The sequence below is a fragment of the Myxocyprinus asiaticus genome, chromosome 10 (genome assembly GCF_019703515.2).
Source record: "Myxocyprinus asiaticus isolate MX2 ecotype Aquarium Trade chromosome 10, UBuf_Myxa_2, whole genome shotgun sequence".
NCBI classification, from domain to species: Eukaryota; Metazoa; Chordata; class Actinopteri; order Cypriniformes; family Catostomidae; genus Myxocyprinus; species Myxocyprinus asiaticus.
In genome coordinates, this window is record NC_059353.1 from 23215123 (window position 1) to 23239411 (window position 24289).

The following is a 24289-nucleotide window of genomic DNA, read 5'->3' on the forward strand; positions in this document are numbered from 1 at the left end:
AGTTCCTAGTTTTTTGCTTTTTTTTTTTTTAAAGGAGGGACGAGTCGACATTATATTTTGTGGTAATCAATATCATGCCACAAATGCTGTCGATTGAGCTTAACTTGTATTGAACCTGGAATATTCCTTTAAAGGGAGGAGGACATGTTTTATTTTATGCTTTCATAAACTAGCTGTAAAGGTCCCAAAAAAACATTGTTTCATTTGAACAAGCACACGTTGCATCTGCCTCATTTCTTATTTTCACAGCAGTTCCCAGACCAGAGTGAATGTTCAGAGCTTTTAAAGGATATTTTTTTTTTTCCTCAGATAAACTCACAGCAGTCTAAGAGCAACAATCACTGAGCAATTCTAACATTTTCATTGCATTACAAACAATGTATAAAAGAAAGTACATTCAAATTTTTTTATATAAAGACTAATTTATTTATATCTTCCCATTTCCAAATGAAATACAGAGTTTAAAAACCAAGTCCCCACCACCCCCCAAAAAACAGCTTGACAAGTACATTCCAAATTGTTTGGAAACCAAAACGTGTGTGAAAGGCAATGGTTCCAGAAGTGCATCTGTTTTAAAAACTCTTTGGCAAAATGAATGATTGTCATTTAACAACTGCCTAAATTATATGTGCAAACATCAACATTGGATTTGTTTAGAGCATCTTGATCTTTTGTCTGTGGAAGTCTCCAACAGGATGACCAGAGAGAGAGCAATTAAAATTCTTTCTTCTAAGCAGTGAAAACTTAAGGGGATTACAGTCATTTTAGAGCAGAATTTACTAAATGGAACTAAACTCTCATGAACCTGTCTCATAACTACAAAGATTTATTGATATGTTTTGATCAAGATATTACCACAAGCTTGTCTATGTCTAAAACCACGAGTAAAACAGAATACAATAAAAAAATAAAAAAAAATAAAAAAAGCTATTTTGCCCTGGACATTTACATACTCTGAAACCTACACACACATGGAAAAAAAAAAAAAAAAAAAAAAAAGTAAAATAAATTGAATGTAGCACCAGCACGAAACAAAGAAACTTGTTTTGCTTTTTATTCTGTGAAAAAAATACTTCAAGGTTTACTTTGGATCAAATCCTTTGGCAGAATCCAGTGCAGGCATCTTAGCTTTGTCGGAGCTTCTTGTTCAAGGTGCTATATCCTCTGAGTGTTGTCAGCTAAGAGTCTTCATTAGTTTCTATGTTTGACCTGCAGCAATGACCACTTGTTTAACAGGTGCTGTTAAAAACAATGTACCTGGAGTTTATTCAAGCAATATTAAACAATTGTTTTATTGCATTTATTCACATACATCTATGGAAAAAAATAATAAGTATGAGGGTTTTCTCTGAACATAAGGATTTATTTAATATCCTCATCTCAAACCATGTACAATGTTACATCAAAAGACCAATTCGATGGCTTGAATTCTCAAGACAAAAAATGAATAATACTAATGCTATTATCCATACTTTGTATGGATATATGATTTCTATATATGACTTCACATGCAGATCTTTACATACTGTTTTTAGAAGTAAACCCACCTGTTTTTCCACAGGCTTTCTTGCACTCATCTTGTGTGTCAAAGCGATTCTGATTCCCTCCACAGCCTCCGTACCAGAAGCGTGTACAGTTTCCACTCAGGGGGTCATAATGCCACTTAAGCACAAATTTAGCACAGGTGCCTTCTTCTTTTGGTAGCTTGCAGATATCAACATTGGAGTGCAGGGCAACTGTTAATGTAGTGACAGAATGTACAAAAATGTCAGAATTTAATCTAGTGTCTATTTATTTGTAAAATCTTGTCAAATATTTGCATGCTGGATCTTTAATGAGGTTTTGGATAATTGCCAGGTTCTAAGGGTTTGTGAGGGACACTGAATGTCATATATCTATCTATCTATCTATATATATATATATATATATAGCATACAACCAATTATTTCTTGACTTATGCATGTTTTGCCATACAAACTGCTATAGCTACAATGTTTAATTCTCTTAATATATAAACACTGTGATTTAGTTTTAATTCTTTCCATGGGTCACAAAAATATTAAGTGGTTTGTGGCAAAGTACAGAAAGCTATTATTCATTAAGGAAATTGAGTTGCATTAAAAAAAGAAGTTTACAAGTCCTGTCTTCACATTTTCTAAGGTCTTTGGCAAGAAAGCAGGTCTTCACCATTACAAGGACCATAGCTGTACTTTACTATCCGTGACATGAATAATTTTATCGCTTATGACTTTCAAATGCATTATGACACATCACTTACCATAACAAGCACCCAAATCCTTTTTTTTCTTAAATATATAAAATAGTGCTACAACTAAATTTGTGACATACACAGCCCTTATCTATAAAAAAAAATTATGTTTTCTAGAGGTTTTGTAAATGGATGACTGACCTGGAGCTGGTGCTGGGGGTAAGACAGCTTTGATATGCTCGCCGCTTGCTTTTTGCTCAGTCACTGTTGTAGTCAGAAAAAAAGAAAACAAAATCTATTAATTCTGTAATTTTTTTCTTCAATAATCTTTCAAGAACCACCTTATGGTCCGATGTATTTATAAGGGTGGGTGGTAGTAGTCTAGAAGTAAAGTCTCTAGTTTGTTCTTTTAAATTGTGTTCCTGTAGCTCAACAGGTAGAGTATGGCGATATTAATACCAAGGTCAAAATCTAGTTTGATTCACGGTTTGATTCCCAGGGAACATATCCTGATAAAATGTACTCTGAACGCATTGAAAGTTGCTTTGGATAAAAGCGTTTCCAAAAGCATCTTCCAGTTTCATCTTATTTTGGGATAGTACCATTTTAAGGCTATGCTATTATACTGCAACCTGTAAATTCTGATTTTGGCTTTAATAACAAATCATGCAACTGTTCAATCATATAGTCTCAGAAACAGAAATAACAGGGCAGCTCGACTGCCACAGTGCTCAGGTCAGTGGCTCAAAGGGCACACCTACCTGTCTTCAAGCAGCGTTTGAGGCAATCTGCCTCACTCTCAAACCTATTGTCATTTCCTCCACAACCTCCAAACCAGAACTGCGTACAGAATCCATTCTTTCTGTCAAAGTACCACTTAGCTGCATAGTCTTTGCATGGTAGTCCAGAATCAAAGTCAAGGGAGCATGGGTCCATAAGATTGTTAACTAAAACATGCAAGCAAACAAACAAACAAACAAAACAAACAAACAAACAAACAAACGAGGGTTTACTATGAAAGTGGAAAGACAGAGAAAGTTAGTGATGTCTGATGAAATGAATGGACACATAATCAGTAAATATTAGGGGAGTGGCATATCATTTAAAAGGATTCACAAATGATTTCTCATGGGTTAGCTGAAAACATTTTTTTTTAGTTTTTTTTATTTGCATTGATTTTGTATTGATGCATTGCTTCAATACAAGATCTCCTTCACATATTCAACAATTAGGATAATGGTAAAAAACAATACTATGTCACACTTGCAAAGGCCATCAAAACACAGAAAGTCTCTTCTTTACAGTTAACAATCAGACACATTTTGACCTCTATTGGGTCAGAGCAGTTATAATAGATTAATTTGAGTATTTCTGTGTGTCCAGTCACCTGGTCACAGCTCAAAAAGTACCATGAGAAAAAAGGTCACCCTGTTTGTGAAAGCACACTGGAAAAATATACTTTAAATGCAGTTTCCAATGCATTTGAATTACATGCAATGCACTCGATGTCTGCAGTTAATTAGTGTGATGTCAGTCTCATTAACTGTGTCTGTCGGGGTTATGAATCAGACATTTGTGAGATGGACTCAGCACAAAGATAACATGCCTTTTATGTAAAACAACGGTTTCTTCTCAATTTAAGTAAATATTGTACCTTGTTAGTAGTAGTTATCAGTATAAAGTCAGTATTATATGTAGGTCAGTATAATTCTGGTTACTTTCTTATGATTGGATCGTTTATGCTTAAAGTAAAACATGCATTGAATGAGAGGCTGTAAATGGCTCCATATGACTAGACTAGGAAGACAATGATCTCACTGCTTTCCTATGCCAATTTTCTCTATCAAAACGGTAAGAGGATGATCACAAAATGTTTCAGATTTAACACACCGAAACTCATGGTGTCAATCAAAAAGATAAACATTTGCAGATTCTCCAATACTTCCTTAAACATAATGCTGAATTTACTACAGTGAGCTTTTTTCAAAACTGTTCTGACACGAACATGCAGACATTTATAATTCACAAAACCTCCAATATAATCTAATACTCATGTCTAAAGCATTTCAGAAAAAGTTCATCCTTGATCTTGTCTTTATGTTTTTAACATTAGATCCATCCACATGAACACACACACACACACACACACACACAGAGAGAGAGAAAAACCCTTAAATGATCTTCATACCAAAGGACCAAAAATATTTTCTTTCTTGTAGGATAAACAATATGTTCTCCAAAAACAATTAAAATAGAAAACATCACCAAGAAGCCCAAAAAAACCAACACTGCAAAAACAATTATCTGTATTTTTGTATTGTTTTCCTTAAAAAGAAATCTGAAACATCATTAAAACAGGATAAATTCACAAGAAATCGAACAAAATGTTGTGGAGATGGGGTAAGAAAAATTTACATAATTCAAATTAAAAACAAGTTTGTTTTTCTTATCATATTGGCAAACAGATTTGTTCCCCCTGTATAAAACATAAACCACATACATTTTTTTTAGATTTCTCTGAAAACAAAATATCTTATGTTATTGTGCTTTTCAAGCAAATGTATCTTGTTTTAAGGCTGTTTACATATTTTTACTGGAAGGTATGACAAATACACTGAGTAAGAAAATTATTTCTTGCAGTTTATTAAATTAATTACATTCTTTGCCTTTATGCTGATCCTTGAACGCTGTTTGTGGATCAGAATCTCAGAAAATATGAAGCTTTGCGTATTATGCAATTATGGAAATGCACAAATCAATTATAGAAAAATCCAATGTAGAATAAAGCCTTCTGCATCACTTACTAATTTCCGGTTTACTCAAGGGCACACTCAATGGAATGGATACCATTCCCATCACTTCACTGGCATTAAGGATTTTCTGTTCTGATGATTCTGTTCAAAAAGACAAATCTGATGTGAACTAGATTTCAGTCATCATTAATGCATTATCAATCTCTGAACCATGTAACTATATGCAACATATGGACATTAAAATACTGTACAAAGTCTCTTTCCATGTTTTACTATATTGGACCTGGAAAATGTATATTGCTGATATAGACTGTCTGTCACTTACTAATTTCTTGTTTACTCAAAGATGCAGTGGACCCCATCACTTCACTTGCAGTAAGAATCTTCTGTTCTGCTGATTCTGTTCAAAAGGGCAAGCCTGAGGTTAACTACATATTGCAGAACTCATAGGTTTTAGCCAACACTAATGCATTCATACTTGTCAAATTCTGAACTACGTAGTATAATGTTAGCAAGGGCCATGAACATGGAAGGAATGCACTATGAATAGCACCCACTGATAATGTTTATTTACCAGTACCCGATTAACTAATGGAATTATGCAAATCAGGTAAAAACACACCCATTCTGTTAATTTCGATTGCAATATGAACAGGGTAATTTCCCTTGCAGCTTGCAGGCCAGTTTTGAGTGCTAGGGGCAGTATAGGATGTAGCAAACCACCACAATCTGGCATATTATAGTAGGACTATAAAGCACCACTCCACCACTGTGATCCGAAAACAAAAACTGGCTCTTTAAAATGCTGAAGTTTCCTCAACTACTACTCTAACGTTTGTGAATCCAGTGCATTTTATAATAGGTGTTATTTCCATCGAATGGAGCCATGTTTGCCCATAGAAGAATTACAATTACTTAATTTAAATATGCATGGCACTATACTGACTGAAATGACAAAATAATGCCTCGTTATGTTTGACTGCAGTTGTTGAAATATGAGAGTAGCACCATACTAATATATACTACCCTTATTATTTTTTGCATAGAATACCCCAAAGAGGTCTAAAATACTTGGAGAGGTATTTCATGTCAATGGCAGATGCTTGGCTGGCGCATGAACAGGTGAACTTGAACCAAGTAATGCGCCTGGTCATAATATATGTAACTTGTGTAGCGTAATTTGCATTGTGAATACGCTGTTTCCGTACAAACACGCTACACCCAAAGCAAAATCCTGAACTGGCTAAACACGAAAAATGAATAATAGTCTCTAAAGGATGAAGAATTCAGAATACAGTATTCATTATATTCTATTATTTCAAGAGCTCAGGTTTTCACAAAGACAATTTATGTAGCCTTTATATTTTTGATAAATGCTTAAAATTAAGAACATGTTTATCCATTTTTTCCAAATGTTTGAATATTTGATTAAAGTTTAGTCTGTTACAGTTTGACATGTTTTTATCATTTGCGCATTATCATCAAATAAATGATATTATTTTAGTTGACAAATTATATGATAGTTCAGTCATAGTGAAACTGACTGAAATGAATGAATATGACATGACAAAATATTGACTAATTTTAAAGGACATTTTTGTCAAAAGACTAAAACTATGAATAAAACAAAAATCAGTGTAAAATTTTACAATTGTAATAATCAACTTGCTGATCTAGATTGTAGAGAAAATCCTCTGTCTCACATACTTATTTCCGGTGTATTTAAGGGTGCAGCGGACACAATCCTTGTCACTTCACTCACGGTAAGAATCTTCTGTTCTGCTGATTTTGTTCAAAAGGACAAATTTGAGGTTAGTTAGATTTCTAAGAGCTTCTAAAATGTAGTTATCATTTATGCATTTATACTTAAACTCTGCACAATGTAACAGTATGGGAGCAAGAACCATCAAAATACATCTCTCTTCATGTTATTCTATATTGGACGTGAAAATATTATCTTGCTGATACAAGTTGTAGAGCAAATCCTGTCACTTACTAATTTCTGGTTTACTCAAGGGCACAGTGGATACCATTCCCATCATTTCACTGGCATTAAGGATTTTCTGTTCTGATGATTCTGTTCAAAAAGACAAATCTGATGTGAACTAGATTTCAGTCATCATTAAAGCATTATCAATCTCTGAACCATGTAACTGAATGCAACATATGGACATTAAAATACTGTACAAAGTCTCTTTCCATGTTTTACTATATTGGACCTGGAAAATATATATTGCTGATATAGACTGTCTGTCACTTACTAATTTCTTGTTTACTCAAAGATGCAGTGGACCCCATCACTTCACTTGCAGTAAGAAGCTTCTGTTCTTCTGATTCTGTTCAAAGAGACAAATCTGAGGTTAACTAGATATCGCAGAGCTCATAAATGTGAAATAATATACAGTATAAGGAATAGTTACTTTACAAACAAAGAAAATTGTGTCACATCATCTGCTCAACCTTATGCCTTTGTAAACCTGTAAAAAAAACTTTAAAATAGCATTACAGCTTATTACTTGGCTTTTAAGACTTGCAACTCATATATACTGTATATAGTGCACAAGTCGTATAGACTATTTTCATGGTATTTTACTGGTACCTTTTGGACTCAAGATGGCGCCGAGTATGGCTGCTGCGTTGCGAGCTCTGACACAACATGGTAGTGTTTTGTTTGTTTTGTTTACAGTTCTTATGTTTTTTGTCTTGGATGTTGTCTGCCTTATTATCTACTACAGACAAACACTTTTGGACATTGGTTCAGCAATTACACACCGTAAACAGGACTTCAAATTCCTCAATGCCGACCCACTGTTTACAAACATGCAAGCGGAGCCCTTTGTCTGTGCTGCACGGCCGTGGAAACGCAGAAGGAAAAGGGGAAACAGAGCCGGCGTTCTCAGAGTAAGATGCCGTGCAAATCGACCCCCGCTACCCAGTATTCTACTGGCAAATGTTCAGTCTCTGGATAACAAGCTCTGCGAGCTGAAAGCGTGGATCTCTTTCCAACGAGAGACGAGGGACTGCTGCATTATCTGCCTTACGGAAACTTGGATGTCTGCGGAGATTCCAGACTCGGCCATTGAACCCGCGGGGTTCTCCGTGCACTGAGCGGACAGAGCAAAAGACCTCTCAGGTAAAAGCAGAGGTGGTGGTGTATGTTTTATGATCAACAAATCCTGGTGTGATCAGAGGAACGTACATTCTATCAAGCCTTTCTGCTCTCCTGATCTGGAATTTCTCATGCTTCTGTGTCGACCATTCTGGCTACCGAGGGAATTCACAGCGGTCATTATCACTGCTGTATATATCCCGCCACAAGCCAACACAGACCGGGCACTCAAGGAACTGAATGGGATTATAAGCAAGCAGGAAACAGCACACCCTGAGGCCGTGTTCAGACCGGGGACTTTAATAAAGCCAGTTTCCAATCAGTTGCACCAAAATACCACCAGCACATTAGTTTTAATACACGAGGGGACCGGGTTTTGGACCACTGCTACTCTCCCTTCTGGGATGGCTACAAATTCCTCCCCCGCTCTTCCATTCTGCTTCTGCCCGCTTACAGGCAGAAACTGAAACAGGAAGCACCCACCCTCAGAACGATCCAGTGCTGGTCGGACCAATCAGACTCTACGCTACAGGACTGTTTTGATCACACGGACTGGGAGATGTTCCAGTCCGCCTCTGATGACGACATCGAGCTTTACGCTGATAGCGTAATGTGTTTCTTCAGAAAGTGCGTAGAGGACGTCGTTCCGACCAGAACAACACGGATCTATCCGAACCAGAAGCCATGGATTAATAGCGATGTTCGCACGGCACTTAATGTGCGGACCTCCACTTTTAATTCCGGGAACGCGGAGGAGCATAAACAAGCCAGTTATGTTATCAGAACAACAAAACGCCAGTACAGGAACAAGATTGAAGGACAGTTTAACACCACCAACTCTAGAAGCATGTGGCAGAGAATTAATATCATCACGGACTTTAAAAGGAATAAAAACTCCGCCATGAACACCGCTCTTTCCCGGATGAGCTAAATACTTTTTATGCTCGTTTTGAGGGAAATAACACCGCTCTCGCAGAGAGAGCTCTCACGGCCGAAGCTACAGAGGTTAGTTCACTCTCCGTCTCTGTAGCGGATGTAACCCGATCCTTCCGATGGGTGAATATCCGCAAAGCCATGGGCCCAGACGGCATTCCGGGCCATATCATCAGAGCGTGTGTGAACCAGCTGGCTGGTGTTTTTAACGGACATTTTCAACCTTTCCCTCTCTTTGTCTGTAGTCCCCACATGCTTTAAAACATCCACCAATGTGCCTGTTCCAAAGCAAAGCAATCAAAAATCACTTGCTTAAATGACTGGTGTCCTGTTGCTCTGACCCCCATCATCAGCAAATGCTTTGAGAGACTAATCTGAGATTACATCTGCTCCATGCTGCCTCTCTCTCTAGACCCACTGCAGTTTGCTTACCGCAACAACCGCTCCACTGATAATGCCATTGCATCTACAATACACACTGCTCTCTCCCACCTGGAAAAAAGAACACTTATGTGAGAATGTTGTTTGTAGACTACAGCTCAGCATTCAACACCATAGTGCCCTCCAAGCTAGATGAGAAACTCCGGGCTCTGGGCTTAAACAGCTCGCTGTGCAGCTGGATCCTGGACTTCCTGTCAAGCAGACGCCAGGTGGTTAGAATAGGCAGCAACATCTCATCACTGACCCTCAACACTGGAGCCCCACAGGGCTGTGTTCTCAGCCCACTCTTGTATTCCTTGTACACACATGACTGTGTGGCAACACATAGCTCCAATGCCATCATTAAGTTTACTGATGACACGACGGTGGTAGGTCTGATCACGGACAATGATGAAACAGCCTACAGAGAGGAGGTGCACACTCTGACACACTGGTGTCAGGAGCACAACCTCTCCCTCAACGTCAGTAAGACAATGGAGCTTGTGGTGGACTTCAGAAGAAAAGACAGAGAACACAGTCCCATCACCATCAATGGAGCACCAGTGGAGAGAGTCAGCAGCTTCAAGTTCCTGGATGTCCACATCACTAAGGAACTCACATGGTCCATCCACACTGAAGTCATTGTGAAGAAGGCTCATCAGTGCCTCTTCTTCCCGAGACGGCTGAGGAAGTTTGGAATGAACCGCCACATCCTCACACGGTTTTACACCTGCACTGTAGAGAGCATCCTGACTGGCTGCATCTCCGCCTGGTACGGCAATAGCACAGCCCACAACCGCAAAGCACTGCAAAGGGTGGTGCGAACTGCCAGACACATCATCGGAGGTGAGCTTCCCTCCCTCCAGGACATATATACCAGGCGGTGTGTGAAAAAATCTCGGAGGATCATCAGAGACTCCAGCCACCCGAGCCAGGGGCTGTTCTCACTGCTACCATCAGGCAGACAGTATCGCAGCATCAGGACCCGCACCAACCGACTCCATGACAGCTTCTTTCCCCAAGCAATCAGACTTTTGAACTCTTGATCTCCCACGATCAAAATACATCAGCACTGCACTTTATTACTCTTACTCTTATATCTCACACTGGACTGTCATAAAGTGGTGGCTCAGCGGTTAAGGCTCTGGGTTACTGATCAGAATGTCAGGTGTTCAAACCCCAGTACTGCCAAGATGCTACTGTTGGGCCCTTGAGCAAGTCCCTTGACCTAATCTGCTCCTGGGGCACCATATCATGGCTGACCCTGCACTCTGACCCCAGCTTAGCTGGGATATGTGAAAAAAAGAATTTCACTATATATGTGCAAATGAATAATGTGTGATAAATAAATACAATTATAATTAAAATTATAAAATAATTACTATCAACCGACAGCCTGAATGTCAATACAGTACAATACAACCTACTGTATGTTCTATATATACTATATATACTTTTGTATTGTATAATGTGTATTCTATATTGTGTATTGTATACTGTACACTGTATGTTATTATTTGTATATTGTGTTGTGTGTAATTGTGTGTATATTAGACTTTAAATTGTGTTGTGTTAATTTGATGTTATTGTAAATTGAAATATGTCTCATCACTGTCACGACTGCTACGTTGATCGGAACTGCACCCAAGAATTTCACACACCATTGCACTTGTGTATATGGCTGTGTGACAATAAAAGTGATTTGATTTGTTCTTATTGATGCTCGACACCCCTAGTTCCTATTCAATTTGGTTTTATGGAAAAGAGCAGCCTCGATATACTGCTAAATAACTTGTGTTCCACAGAAAATCCAGGTTTACCGGGGAGTGGATGATGACAGAATTTTCATTTTTGGGTGAACTGTCCCTTCAATGCATTTATGCTTATCAAAATCTGAACTATGACAGTATGGAATTTTAGAAATTTTATTTTTATAACTAACACCTTTAATTAATTTAATGTATGTGTAACAGTGTTGTGAAACACATCATGAGCTTACTTGTGGGAACAATGCCTTTGTAGGTGTTGGCAACCTGACCATTGTCATTGCGAGTGGTGACCACTACATGATAGGTTTGGGCTGCCTCAAGCTCAGTGATGGAGAGATGGGTGCCAGTAACATTTTTTCTCAGCACCAGACTATGATCCCTCAGTCGAGTCACAGTAACCTCATGAGTGGCCTTTGAATCACTACTTAACCACTGTAAGGAGAATCCACTGGAGGTGACGTTAACAAGATGTAGTTCCTCCATACTTGATTCTGGACACATACACACACACAATGTGACATGACTGCTCCCAAATATTACTCTCAGCAAACAAACCCAACCTACAATTCATATTGTACCTTTATGTTTTTTGTCATGAACTTCCTGCTTTTCATGATGCTTCTGGGGTTTCCTGGAAAACGATTCCATAATGTTATGTTCCAATGTGCATATTCACAATCACATTCAATATGAATATGAATCAAATTAATTAAGTCAGATAAAGACAGAAACATACTTCATACTTAAAGGAACAGTTCATCAAAAATTTACAAATGACTGAAGTTCAGGCATGAAACTGTAAATGGCACAAGCAGATAAGTTCTCTGAAATTATCAAACATCAAACATGAAACTCTGTGTGGCGCAAGCTGCTAGGTTCATTGAACTTGTTATCTGTTAGCCAACTAGCTCACTCACATGTGACATTTTAAGCAAATTGGCTCACCTGTTGCAAGCTGAATAGTCCTTTAACTTGAAATCAGGTAGTCAATCAACTTGCGTTTCTCTCTTTGTCTGACATTTAAATAGCTCAGTTTTGCAGAGAAGCTGGTGTTACTGCAGCGCGCTCCACCCACCTCCACCCAGCTTCACATGTCTAGATCTGCTACATGGGGATTGTTTGTATGTCTATTTGTGCAGCAGTATGTCCTACATGCTCAATGCAGCATGTCTTGCATTTAGTTTAATTAGCATTTATGTCCACATGCTTAACTCATTTTGTCTGTGTGTTTTCTAGTAGCAGTAAGTGTCAGTACTTGTTCTGCAACAGTGTAGCAGATCTAGTCTGCCAAGACCAATATTAACATGTTAAATCTTTATGAAAGTTGTCATGTGTGAACTTGTTAACTGTTAGCCAATCAGCTCGCACACATGTGATACGTTAAGCCAAGCTGTTTGCATGCTGTAAACTGATAGGTCCTTTGACATGTAATCGGGTAACCAATCACCTCATTAACGCTCAGTTTTGCAGATAAGCTGTTTTCACTGCAGTGTGCTAAGAGCTTTTCTATAAAAATGCTATTTGCTTAGGTTGTTGTTGGGGTTTTATTCTACTAACTTGCAAGGTGAGGTCAGCTTTTGGCCATGGCACATAGAAGAGTGTTTAACAAGGTAAGTCAAATGTGGCATGACACACATCACTATCTTAGGTCATCAGTTTAAATAAATCCAAACATAGCTAGGCTTAGTCTCTAGTTAAATAAGCTCTGGGCTTTTTTTACACAATGTGAGTCACCAGCCGTTTCAGCCAAACTGGCCCATGCTCACTTAAAAGATTTAGTTTATTAGCATTACAGCATTTGGCCAAGCTGGCACATGCACACTTAGCTAGTATACACTAGTATACACATGGCTCTTCGGAGCAGAAGCAGTACACAAGTTTCGGCAGTAGATCTGCTAGGTTGGGGGGTTGTGATTTGTGTTATGCGTTTGTTGGTGGATGGTATGCTATGTCTAGTTGTGCAGCAGCATATCCTAAATGCTCGATGAAGCATGTCTTGTGTTTTGTCTAATTGTGCAGCAGCATGTCCACATGCTAACACAGTATGTGTATGTTCTAGCAGTAGCAAGTCTTCGGACTTGCTCTGCAGCAGCAGCATAGCAGATATAGTCTACCAAGACTAAAACTCCTATCAATATTTCATAGCCACATTAACAGACTAAATATTTTAGAGAGTTGTCATGACTGAACTCGGTTTATATGAATTCACTCTCATGTTAATAAAAGACTTCAGTGAATAATGACTTAAAGTTCAGTCTCTTCCTCTCAAAAGCCATTGTATATCACATATGACAAAGTCATAAACTGACTACTTTTATGATACTTTTATGTTTTGTTTTTTTGTCCTTTTTGGAGCTTGACAGCCATGGTCATGATGAACTATTACATTCTTCAAAATTTTTACTTACTGTATGTATTACACTGAAAAATAGCAGCATGCAGGTTTGGGTATGAGGGTGTGTAAATAACATCAGAATTTAAATTTTTGGGTGAACCATTCCTTTAAAAAGGAAGTACATTTTTTTAATGACTAAATTTAATAATTTAACAAATGAATGAGCAGAGCCTTATCAGTATACTTACTCATGTATCTGTGGCAATCTGAATGGGATTTTATTTGGCTGGTCACTCTGATACCACTGGCACTTCTTAGAGACTTCAGGGGACAGGTAGAAAGCATTTTCAACTATATAGAAAAAACAGAACAACTGTGATACAGTTTTGATTTTTCTAAGGGAAAATGGCATAAACAAAACCTGTTATTAAAGGACAAGCTATAACAAGAATGGACATAATATTTGATGCAACAATCTGATGCAAAATAATTCTCATTAAATATTTAAAAAACAGTTCTTCGTTTGACTTACGGCTAAGGTACTTGGGCAATAGTCTGGCAAATGTCTGAATGTGGTCATCATAGAAGCCTGAAGGTCCATCCACCCTCTTATAGAACACGTCTGAGGGCTCGCTTGCCACTTGGGCCAGGACACGGGCATCACCTGCACTGAACAGCTTTCCAACTGCCATCACCACAATGAAGTATCCTTTGCATTTAACTTCAATGGCAGCCCTTACTATCCTCTCTTCATCCTGTTCTACTGGCCCAGTCACCAGTAGAACTAAAACCTTCAAGTTGCGGGGATGTGGCGCCTTCTCAAACACATGTTCCACTGTGCCTTCAAGTGCAGCAGCAAGGGCCCATCCTCCCTCCAGCTGGTGCACCTTATCCAGCAGGAAGCTTTGGACAATGCTTGCAGACTTGTGGTCTGTCAGGCCAAAGGCCACACTGACTGGGATGCCGCTACCATTGTGCAAGTATTCATAAGGTGCATGCTGGACAAGTGCCACTCGAGCATGATGAGTAGAGCTGGCCGGTTCAGGGGACATCTCCAGCTGTGCTACCATCTGTGCCACGTATAGCTTCATCTCTGTGAAGACGGAGGGCCAGGTGGTTTCAGAACTATCGAGGATGAAGGTCATGTCAATGTCTAAGTCAGTGGTAGAATCTCTCCGGTCCCTAACTCTTGATGGAGGGACATAGTCACACATCTGATCCGGGGCACAGACATCTGAAAGAATGTGACAGAAAAAAATATTTTCTTTAAAAAACATTTTCCGTTGCTATGGTTTTGCAATTGTATAAGTATGTGTCCATGGCTTATGGTTAAAAATAGTTTGTTGGCTGGTCCTAATTACATTAAACTATAGTGCACATGACAACACGATTTTACCAAGGCAGATGTGGCAGCTCATGGTCTTTTTGATGACATTGTTGTATTCAGCACTTCCCGGTGATGGTAGGACGATAACCTGGGCTAGTGCAGTGTTATTTAGCTGAAACAAAGTAAATGTAACATACTGAATAGACTGCTTTTTTCACCTAATCAGAACACAAGCTATCGCAGGTTTTTACACTTAATTTAAATAAAAGCAAACCCAGAGATACTGGTGTGAAGTGAAATAATGTGGCACATTATTAAATCAAAATTGCTGTGCATATGACCCAATATTTTTCCAAGTACACATTAAGGCAGAGACTAACACCAAAACAAAGTAAGTTCAGTGCAACAAATTATACAGCTTAGTGCAAAGAGGAATGTTCAGGCTTATATATCCGGGAAATGAAACAACTGCTGTCCCGATGGGAGAGCTGTCCATTCTGAGTAGTATTCTGCTGTGTCAAGACAGACAAGGAGCACTCATCCAAGGACAACTGATGAAGCCACTAATATAAGTGCTGAAAATTACTGGATGAATGAAAACCTTAAACACTAATTAAACTAAAGATAAGCTAAAAAAAAGTTGAGTTGTGCATTTTAAAATACCCAATAAAACCAGACATCAGTTTGCCCAGGAGAAATTAGATTATTGATAACTGAAATTTTTACTCCTCAACTTCCCCTACCTGCAAGGCTCTGCTGAGTTGACGATCTTCACGATTAAGAAGGAATACAGAGGCAATTCCAGCATCATAGAGGCGTAGAGCAGCTGCACTGAATTCCTTCGTGACTGTGACAGGGCCATTGACGAAGAAAACAGCAACCTTGCGCACAAGGAAGCCACTGCGGACTCTCTTGAATGTGTTCTGTGCAACAAAGTTCATGGCTGTCTCCAAGCTGCGCTGCTTACGGGTCTGCAAAGCCTGGAGCCCTTGAACTCGCTCAACAAGTGCTCGCTTCTTTAGCGCATCTGCAAAGCGGATCTCTGTGGTCACCTCATTGTTGTAGAGCGCTAGAGCAACACGGGCTCCTCGTGGACAGTTGCTCTCAGCAATGGTGATGTCACTGACCAGGCGGAGAACAGTGTCCCGCATGTTGTTGAAAGCCGGGCGTGATATGCCATCTGACGCATCCAAGGTAAATGCCAACTCAGTGGGGTAGAGAGGACATTCCTGAGCACCTGAGGAATTGGGACTCAAAAGCTCAACTGGCAGTATTATGCAATGAGTGTTTGAGAGTGTAATATCTTAACAACAGAATACAGATGTAGAAAAGTTTGTTTACTGTTCACTCACCATAGCAGCAAGCTAAAAAAAAAAAAAAAAAAAAAAAAAAAAAAATGAATAAGAAAGAAAGATTTCGAAATCTGAGCCTCAAAATATGAGAAAGGAAACAACAACATTATTAAACCTAAACTGGAGAGTCCAGTACAATTTACTGTAATATGGACAGATACTTACGGCAGTTATCCCTTATTTTCTTAACCAGGTCACATTGCTTTGAGGACAAAAGAAATGTTATGGTATATTTGTTATCAGGGCATTTATGATCCAAAAACATAGGTAGGACAAAACATTTAAGAGGCTCATACAGTGAAAGAAAGGAAAAGGACATACCACCACACCAGGTCCTCTGGGTCCTTTTTGACCCTGTTTAAAAATAAATAAATAAATAAATAAAAATCTCACCAGCTGAACACAGCTAAGTAGAGCCATCTGCAATCACTCCCCTAAGCTTTAAGTGCCAAATAGAGCATCTGCCACTAGTTTTAAACACATTTTAACAGCTTGAACTCATGCAGAGATGATCCATGTAAAACAAAACACTTGTTTTTGATCAGTCCAAAGAATAGTATGTATTATATAAAAGTACTATATGGAGCTTACATAGGGCCCCGGGTATCCAATTTCTCCCTTCTGTCCAGGCCCACCAGTTCCTCCTGACGCACCCTAGAAAGTGCACAACCATATAATCAGTGAAAACATGCATTATAGATGTAATTATGTAATGGAAATTGTTAACTAATTGTTTGAATTGTTTAATTTCATATTCTATGCATGGTGTTCGGTATTGAGACCTTTTATCTTTTCTTTTTTTTTTGGTTGAACCCATCACCTCCTGTGGCTTGGTGTAATTTGGAGGAGAATATAGTCAAACCTCATAGGTTACAACATTTACTCCAATATTTTTTTTGACAAAAACAGCAAAGCTATATTTGGTGCAATTATATCTTATTTGATCAAAATATGGAATACAGTAAGAAGGCTAACAAAGCTTGAATCTAGATTCCAATGTAAGCTTTCTCTGTTCCATAATGCAAAGTTCCTTATAGGTGTTTGTCCCATTTATTTTTCAGACTGGAGTTAGAGAGGTATTCATTTTATTTCAGATGTTTCAGAAGGATGAGTTATTTGCTCATTTCAGGCTTAAAGTGTCTTCATTATTTTTCTATCTATAATTACATGCTGCTCTACGTTTATGAAGTACCCTGGGGAACAGTAACCATGGTACATTTTACATATGGTTTGGTCTTGCCAAGTGGTCAATTACTTTTGGAAAGCTATCTCAAAAGCTTTCATATACACTGTATGAAAGCTTTTGAGATAAGTCAAATAAATTAGGTAGAAATCTTGCTTGTAAACTTAACGTTGTGTTATTGAATGATAGTTCATCTTTAAATCTTACATATCTTAACACATTAAGATATGAAAGGAATTGTTTAATCAAGATTACATTTACATTTGGCAGACAGTTTTATCCAAAGCGACTTACAAAATAGGAATAATACATCACAAGGGATTCATCTTAAGGAGACATCAGTACAAAAAGCGCTGCATTACAAAGTTTCACTAGCTTACTCACCCTCTGGCCATTATTTCCTCTAGGTCCAGGTCCTCCCTTTGAACCAGGGTCACCAGCATCACCCTTTGAACCAATTCAGATATAACAATGACTTCCATTGTGTTGTATTGCAGAAATTTAAAGAACTGCATTAGTATAAGAGCTATATAAAACCTTCAAGGCTGATATAAAAATCCAAGATTGTAGATTACGTCAATAATCTCACCTTTGGACCAGGGAAACCAGGGAAACCTTCATCACCCTAAAACAAAATTAAATTGAGATTGTGCAACTGTAGTTCAGAAATCCATTTTGAGCAAAAATGGATTATGAAAAATGAAAATTCTGTCATTATTTACTAAACCTCTTGATGTTCCAAACCTGTATGACTTCCTTTCTTTTGTGAAACACAAATGGAGATGTTAGGCAGAACGTGAGCCTCAGTCACTATTCACTTTCATTGCACTTTTTTTCTATTTTAAAAGAGAATGGCGACTGAGGCTAACATTTTGCCAAACATCTCCCTTTGTGTTCCACACAAGAAAGTCAGTCATACAGGTTTGGAACAACATAAGGGTGCATAAATGGTGACATTTTTTAATTAAAGCAAAGATAATCCAATGTATCTACTACTTTGTTCTAGATTAGAATACTCACTTTTCTTCCTTTGGGACCTGGTACACCAGCCCCATCACGGCCATCATCACCCTGTATCACCAGTGATAATTTAATCAATGTAACTATTAATCTATAATAATTGGATCTAAAATGTTTTGTTAAATACATAATGTGCTGAGAATTTCTTACAGTAAAATCGATGCATACAATGAATACATAAAACAATGTTATTATGTGGATACTTCTTTGCATTTCTGTTTAAAGGCCAGTTCACAGTGCCTTAAAATCCAAAAAACATAGTTGTTGGGGTTAAAAAAAATGTTGTGTTCCACATGGGATGATCCTACTCATAGAAAAATTCATACACTACATGACTGAGTGCACAGTTTACAGTGTAAGTCAGGGGTCGGCAACCTATGGCACACGTGCCAGCATTGGCACGCAGAGGGGTAATCACTGGCACGCCAGCAACGGCAAGAGAGGAGAGAGACTATTTTATTTATATACATTCCACACCTGCATTCCAATCTACATCTTGATGTAATCCTTGCTCATGATCACACAGCGTGTTTTTATGAGCTAAATGGGAGGCTAAACAAAGTTAAAATGTGACGAGACTGCAGTATACCAAACAGACTCGTGCAGCGCGTGCAAGCCATTTGCGCATCATGAGCAGGTAGCGCTTCACTTTCTGTTTCCGTGTTTCATTTCTTTCTTTTTGCTCTCAGAACAACACGTAATGCAATAAAAAAAACACCACAATTAATCCTTGAGATTTCCAACCCAGCATACACGTACACCCTCCTTTACCATGGACATGCAAAATTACATTAAACGATTAAAAGAGAAAACATAAACCCACATGGTGGGGTTCAAAAATCTGAGTCTATTCAAAATATAAATTAAACCTGGAAATAAAGTTTTAGGATTTTGCAGGAGCGATTAACTGAAAAGGGCTAAATAGTTGATCGGCTTGCGAAGCACGAATGTGACGAGTCTCGTCACACTTTAATACTGTTTAGCCTCCCATCAGCTGATGAAAACACGCTGCATGATCATGAGGAAGGATTAAGCTACATCAAGATGTAGATTAGAATGCAGGTGCGAAAAATGTCATATAAATAAAATAGCCTGCTCCTCTCTCGCTGTTGCTCGCGTGCTAGTGATTAAATTATTAAATGACATAAGAAATAGTTAAGATTCCACACAATTTCGTGATCAGTCATCAAATAAGCAAATTTGTGACATTAACTTTGTTAAGTCATAACACAAAAGGACAGGTTCTTTCATTAAAGCACTTTAGATGCTCTGAAAATTCACATACAGGATCATGATTATATCATAATCATCGGGTTTTGTACAACATCTTCGCTCAAACTGTTTAATATAATTTGCAATGAAAAATGAACTATTAAATTAGAAAAATGCAAAATAGAAACATTTTCACAAGGGGAAAATCGCATACATTTGCATGTTTGTTTTTTTTTATTGGGGGTGTTGTCGGCACAACCATTGACCAGGAAAATAAAAAATGGCACTCCGTGTCAAAAAGGTTGCCGACCCCTGGTGTAAGTGCAAAGTATATAGTTCATCATTTGGGATAGTTATGATTTTCAGCATTATAATTCCTACAGACAACATTATAATGCTGTCTTTTGTTGAAGTTTGTTGTGCATTATGAATTGGCCTTTAGAGTATGAGTGTATGAATATATGAAATGTATTAGCAATGGCTGGTGCAGAGTGTGACTCCTCACTTACAGGCTCCCCACGGGGTCCTTGGGGTCCAACAACACCTTTAGGTCCAGGCTCCCCTGGTTCACCCTTCAGGAGGTATTATGAAAGCAAAGCATTTTTTTTCAGAGGGGATAGAAAAAAATATATAAAAAAAACAGGGTGATACACAGACAGAGATAACGATAGAATAAAATCTATCTGCTGAAAGACAGTCCTACTTTCTCACACTAGTTAATTTAATCTTCCCAAATTACACAAAAACAAACTCCCCCAAAGCTTTGCTTCAGGCTGACTCCGAGAAAAAATTGCACAAGCTTGCCAGTGGTAACCAGAGTAAGAGAGCATACTTGCTTGGCAAAAGAATTGGCAAATATTGTTAAAGACAGCAGTACCTTACGGCCAACAGCACCTCTTCTGCCCTTTTCTCCAGAAGGTCCTGGCAGTCCTCCTGGACCCTAAAATATTTAAAATCAGATGAAAGCTTTCCTAATATAAAACAGGAACACAACTGAGATTGGATTCTTTTCATTCATTCATTCACTGTATGGAAAAAGTGAATGGTGACTGAGGCTAACATTCTGCCTAACATCTCTTTTGTGTTCCATGAAAGAAAGAAAGACTCAGTTTCCACCTGGTATTACGATGCGCCTTGGGTGATCTGATCACATGTGGTCAGGTGAGACACATCGCTGTTTACACCTGGTCACTTAAATGCATCTCCTGTGACCGCTTGTGTTCAGATTTGGAGGGGAGGGTTTTCATGAAGACATAAATCAATCACTGTCAGTGTGTTACTGCATGATATTAAAGCACAACAAATTCAGAAAAGAAAGTGTGAAAAAAAACGGCACGCTGTTTCTCCCAGATGCGGATGAAATTTAATCTAAGCATAAACAGAACGTCAAGCGGGATTATCCATTATTTTAGTGGATTATCTGTATTAAAGGAGCTTCAAGTGTTTGTGCTTCTTTTCTCTGTTGATATCAGACACACTAAAGAAGATCTGTGAAGCTCTTGTGATTGTGTATGTATCCGCTTTTTTAAATTTTCCAATTGGATGGTTACTTCCTTTTAAAGCCGCTCATAACCGGCAAAGTTTAAACTCTTGTTTTAGCACAGTGGTTTATTGACAAGTGAGGGGTGCGCTTCACTGCTGCGTGGACGCATACAGGTCGGATTAGCCTTCACACCTCAAATGCGATGTGGTCACATGCATTTTTGACCACATTTGTATGTGGTTTTTGTGATCCAATCACAAAATGTTTTAGACCCTGTTTAGACCTGTATTTAGAGCTGAACACATGTGATCGGATCACTCGAAACGCATCTTAATACCAGGTGGAAACGAGGTCATATATATGTTGGGAACAAAATAAGGGTATTTGATGGTACAATATAAATCTTTTGGTGAACCATCCCTTTAAGTATATTCATTCCAAAAACAATTGTTATTAAACATCTTGTCTTAAACCAAGTTGTCATTATACTTGTTATCATCATATTTTTGAGAAGCAAGCAAAGGAAACAGGACAAAGAACATTTTTGAACATCTTTTCTTACACTCGGACCAGGGTTTCCATCTTCTCCTCTGATTCCAGGTGCTCCAATTGGTCCAGCAGGACCCTACAGTAAGAAGATACAAACAATCTCTTACAGTATATTTACATGATCATGTATTATATTTTATATTACAATACCAGTACAAGATTAACATTGTCTTGCAGGGCAGGTGAACACATTGCATGCAACAGAAGTGCATTTTGTGTATCGTGTATGCATGGATAGCATGTCATGTGATCAGTTTATTGTTTTGCACAATGGCAAAGACTAATTCCAGTCAATTTACCCGTGATCCCCCAACTCCTGGCTCTCCTAGTAAACCATCAGCACCGGGCCTTCCAGAAGCACCCTAAAGATGAAACAGAGCCATGAATAAATTCACAGAGTTAAATTGTTTAAGCCATTAAAATTAATATTTTTTTGTTTGTTTTTGAAGTGTCTCATTAAGGTGTTCTTGATAGATTTGGTATAACAATGTCCATCAATGGCATGTAATAGCATGGTATGACCCTGAATTAATGTGACAGAAATAATATTTCACATTTCTACTCACAGCTTTGCCAGGAGTCCCCCTTTTACCAACAGAGCCCTTTTTTATTAAAAAAGAAAAGTGTCATAAGGTGAATAGAAAAATGAACAGAATGCCACAAAACTTTGGAATACATATCACAATAAGTGAAAAACAGCAATACCTCTGTCATTCAATGTCTCTTTATAGATCTGATGCGTAACGCTACAAATCACATTTTGCCACTGAGTCCAGTTTAAAAATGAGGATTTATGACTAGTTCTATTCTGAATTTTTATCAAAGTCACATAAGTAATCACTTTGTCTCACAACAATGTCCTATTTTTTCAGACTCAAGGTTCAAACATAGTTGTTATCATAATGTTGTCCCATGTTAAGCCAGAAAAGACACTTGAGAAAACTCACCAGTCTGCCTGGTTCACCAGGATCTCCCTTACTTCCGTCCACCCCTGGCTCTCCCTATAGAAAAAACTCAGCAATGAGCTCCAAAGAACACAAATTTATGTACTTTATTCACAAAGACACAAAAACACATGCAATAGACAACAAACTTACAAATGTGTAGCAACTAAAAACCACACTCGGATATGCCTTATGCCTACAAGGCTTGAAACAGTACAGCATGACAAATGGCCAGACACTAATGCAGCATTTAATGACTAATAATAGGCAAACTGTACTGCTTTTGAATGAGATGGATATAATGCAGAACAATGACATTTAGCTGAGATGAACCTTGGTACTTTTTTTAACACTGATGCGTGAACATGTGCCACAGTCCAGAAAAATTTAAAATGAGGCCGTACCGCTGGGCCAGCATCGCCTGGATCACCTTTTGGTCCTCTTTGGTTGTTGTCTCTTCCTGGGATGCCCTATACAAAAAAAAAAAAATAAACTTACTGAGGGAAGACTTACTCATTCTAAATTAAGACATTCAAAGCCTTAAATAATAAATACTGTATAATACTTACTGGATCACCACGGATCCCAGTCTGACCAACATCTCCTGCCTGGCCTTTGGCCCCTTTAGGCCCCTAGAAAAACACAGAAAAGGTCAGATAAAGGGACTATTAAATGTATGACTTAATTGTTTTAACTATATTCTGCATGACTCAGGATGTTACCCTTTCGCCCGGGTTTCCTCTATCTCCAGGAGGGCCAGCAACTCCAGTTGTTCCCTGAAAGACAACAGCCAGATTTTACCTGAGCATACACTGAGAAGACAGTACCATTTCGAATTGATCAAATCAATGATAACTGTCTGCTTGAAATATATAGCATGAAATATTTTAGCCAGACAGCTGACCTCCTCTCCATTGATTCCATTTAAACCAATCTCTCCAATTTCCCCCTAAAAGAAAACAAATGGTTTATATTCTTGCATATGTTGAAATACAAATATTATGTTCATTATATTTAATATATTATAGAATTACTGTATATACACAATCATTAGATAAAAAAAAAAATATATATATATATATATATATATATATATATATATATATATATATATATATATATATATAATTATTCTAAGGTTTTCAGTGTTGAGTATCTAGGTGTAGGTCTTACCTTTTCACCATTGTATCCTCGAGATCCCTAAACAAAAGACAAAATATATATAGGATTAGTCACAGAATATATTTTAGCCATAAAGTGACTTTTAGAAGTAAAATGTATTTAAATTTACTTACTTTAACACCTCTCTGGCCTTGACATCCTTGGAATCCTTGAGTTCCATTTACACCAGGTGGACCTCTCTCTCCCTGGAAAAGAGAGAGGGATTATACAGGTGTTGCTTATATAAACAAATAGTCAGGAAATGTTTGCTGTTGCCTTTTTGCAGGGGCAGAGTTGGGGGAACATTAATTTTCAATGTAATGTGCTAAATGATTGCTTTACTCCGGAGTAAAATAACCACTCGTGTTCAGACATTAGATTTTCTTTGCATTACTTTTATATTAAAAAGCAATTAAGTACAGCGTTCCTTTCATTCTACAATCTGAAAGTGCCCATCTGGTCATCAAAAATAAGTAATAAAAATGTAATATCTCAAAATAGGCCATTAATGCATTATATAAATACTGTGA

The 24289-nt window shown here is 38.0% G+C and overlaps 1 protein-coding gene across 1 annotated transcript in view; it reads right to left on the bottom strand.

Annotated features, from left to right (window-relative positions):
- Positions 1-1090: 1090 nt before the first annotated feature.
- col6a3 (collagen, type VI, alpha 3) overlaps positions 1091-24289 on the bottom strand; it is a 50884-nt gene continuing 27685 nt past the window's right edge. The window contains exons 21-54 of the mRNA XM_051709513.1: positions 23894-23965; positions 23772-23798; positions 23503-23547; positions 23321-23374; positions 23168-23230; positions 23003-23068; positions 22602-22655; positions 22221-22256; positions 21954-22016; positions 21668-21730; positions 20500-20562; positions 20132-20194; positions 18411-18461; positions 17980-18015; positions 17775-17837; positions 16799-16861; positions 16529-16561; positions 16373-16409; positions 16208-16219; positions 15599-16158; positions 14925-15027; positions 14061-14762; positions 13777-13879; positions 11772-11824; positions 11424-11684; positions 7224-7298; positions 6959-7039; positions 6670-6744; positions 5288-5362; positions 5014-5103; positions 2971-3156; positions 2411-2473; positions 1548-1736; positions 1091-1239 (exon numbers count right to left, since the gene is read on the bottom strand). Of these exons, the coding sequence (XP_051565473.1) occupies positions 1199-1239; positions 1548-1736; positions 2411-2473; positions 2971-3156; positions 5014-5103; positions 5288-5362; positions 6670-6744; positions 6959-7039; positions 7224-7298; positions 11424-11684; positions 11772-11824; positions 13777-13879; positions 14061-14762; positions 14925-15027; positions 15599-16158; positions 16208-16219; positions 16373-16409; positions 16529-16561; positions 16799-16861; positions 17775-17837; positions 17980-18015; positions 18411-18461; positions 20132-20194; positions 20500-20562; positions 21668-21730; positions 21954-22016; positions 22221-22256; positions 22602-22655; positions 23003-23068; positions 23168-23230; positions 23321-23374; positions 23503-23547; positions 23772-23798; positions 23894-23965 (3621 nt within the window). The 3' untranslated portion in view covers positions 1091-1198. The remainder of the gene's footprint in view (positions 1240-1547; positions 1737-2410; positions 2474-2970; positions 3157-5013; positions 5104-5287; positions 5363-6669; positions 6745-6958; positions 7040-7223; positions 7299-11423; positions 11685-11771; positions 11825-13776; positions 13880-14060; positions 14763-14924; positions 15028-15598; positions 16159-16207; positions 16220-16372; positions 16410-16528; positions 16562-16798; positions 16862-17774; positions 17838-17979; positions 18016-18410; positions 18462-20131; positions 20195-20499; positions 20563-21667; positions 21731-21953; positions 22017-22220; positions 22257-22601; positions 22656-23002; positions 23069-23167; positions 23231-23320; positions 23375-23502; positions 23548-23771; positions 23799-23893; positions 23966-24289) is intronic.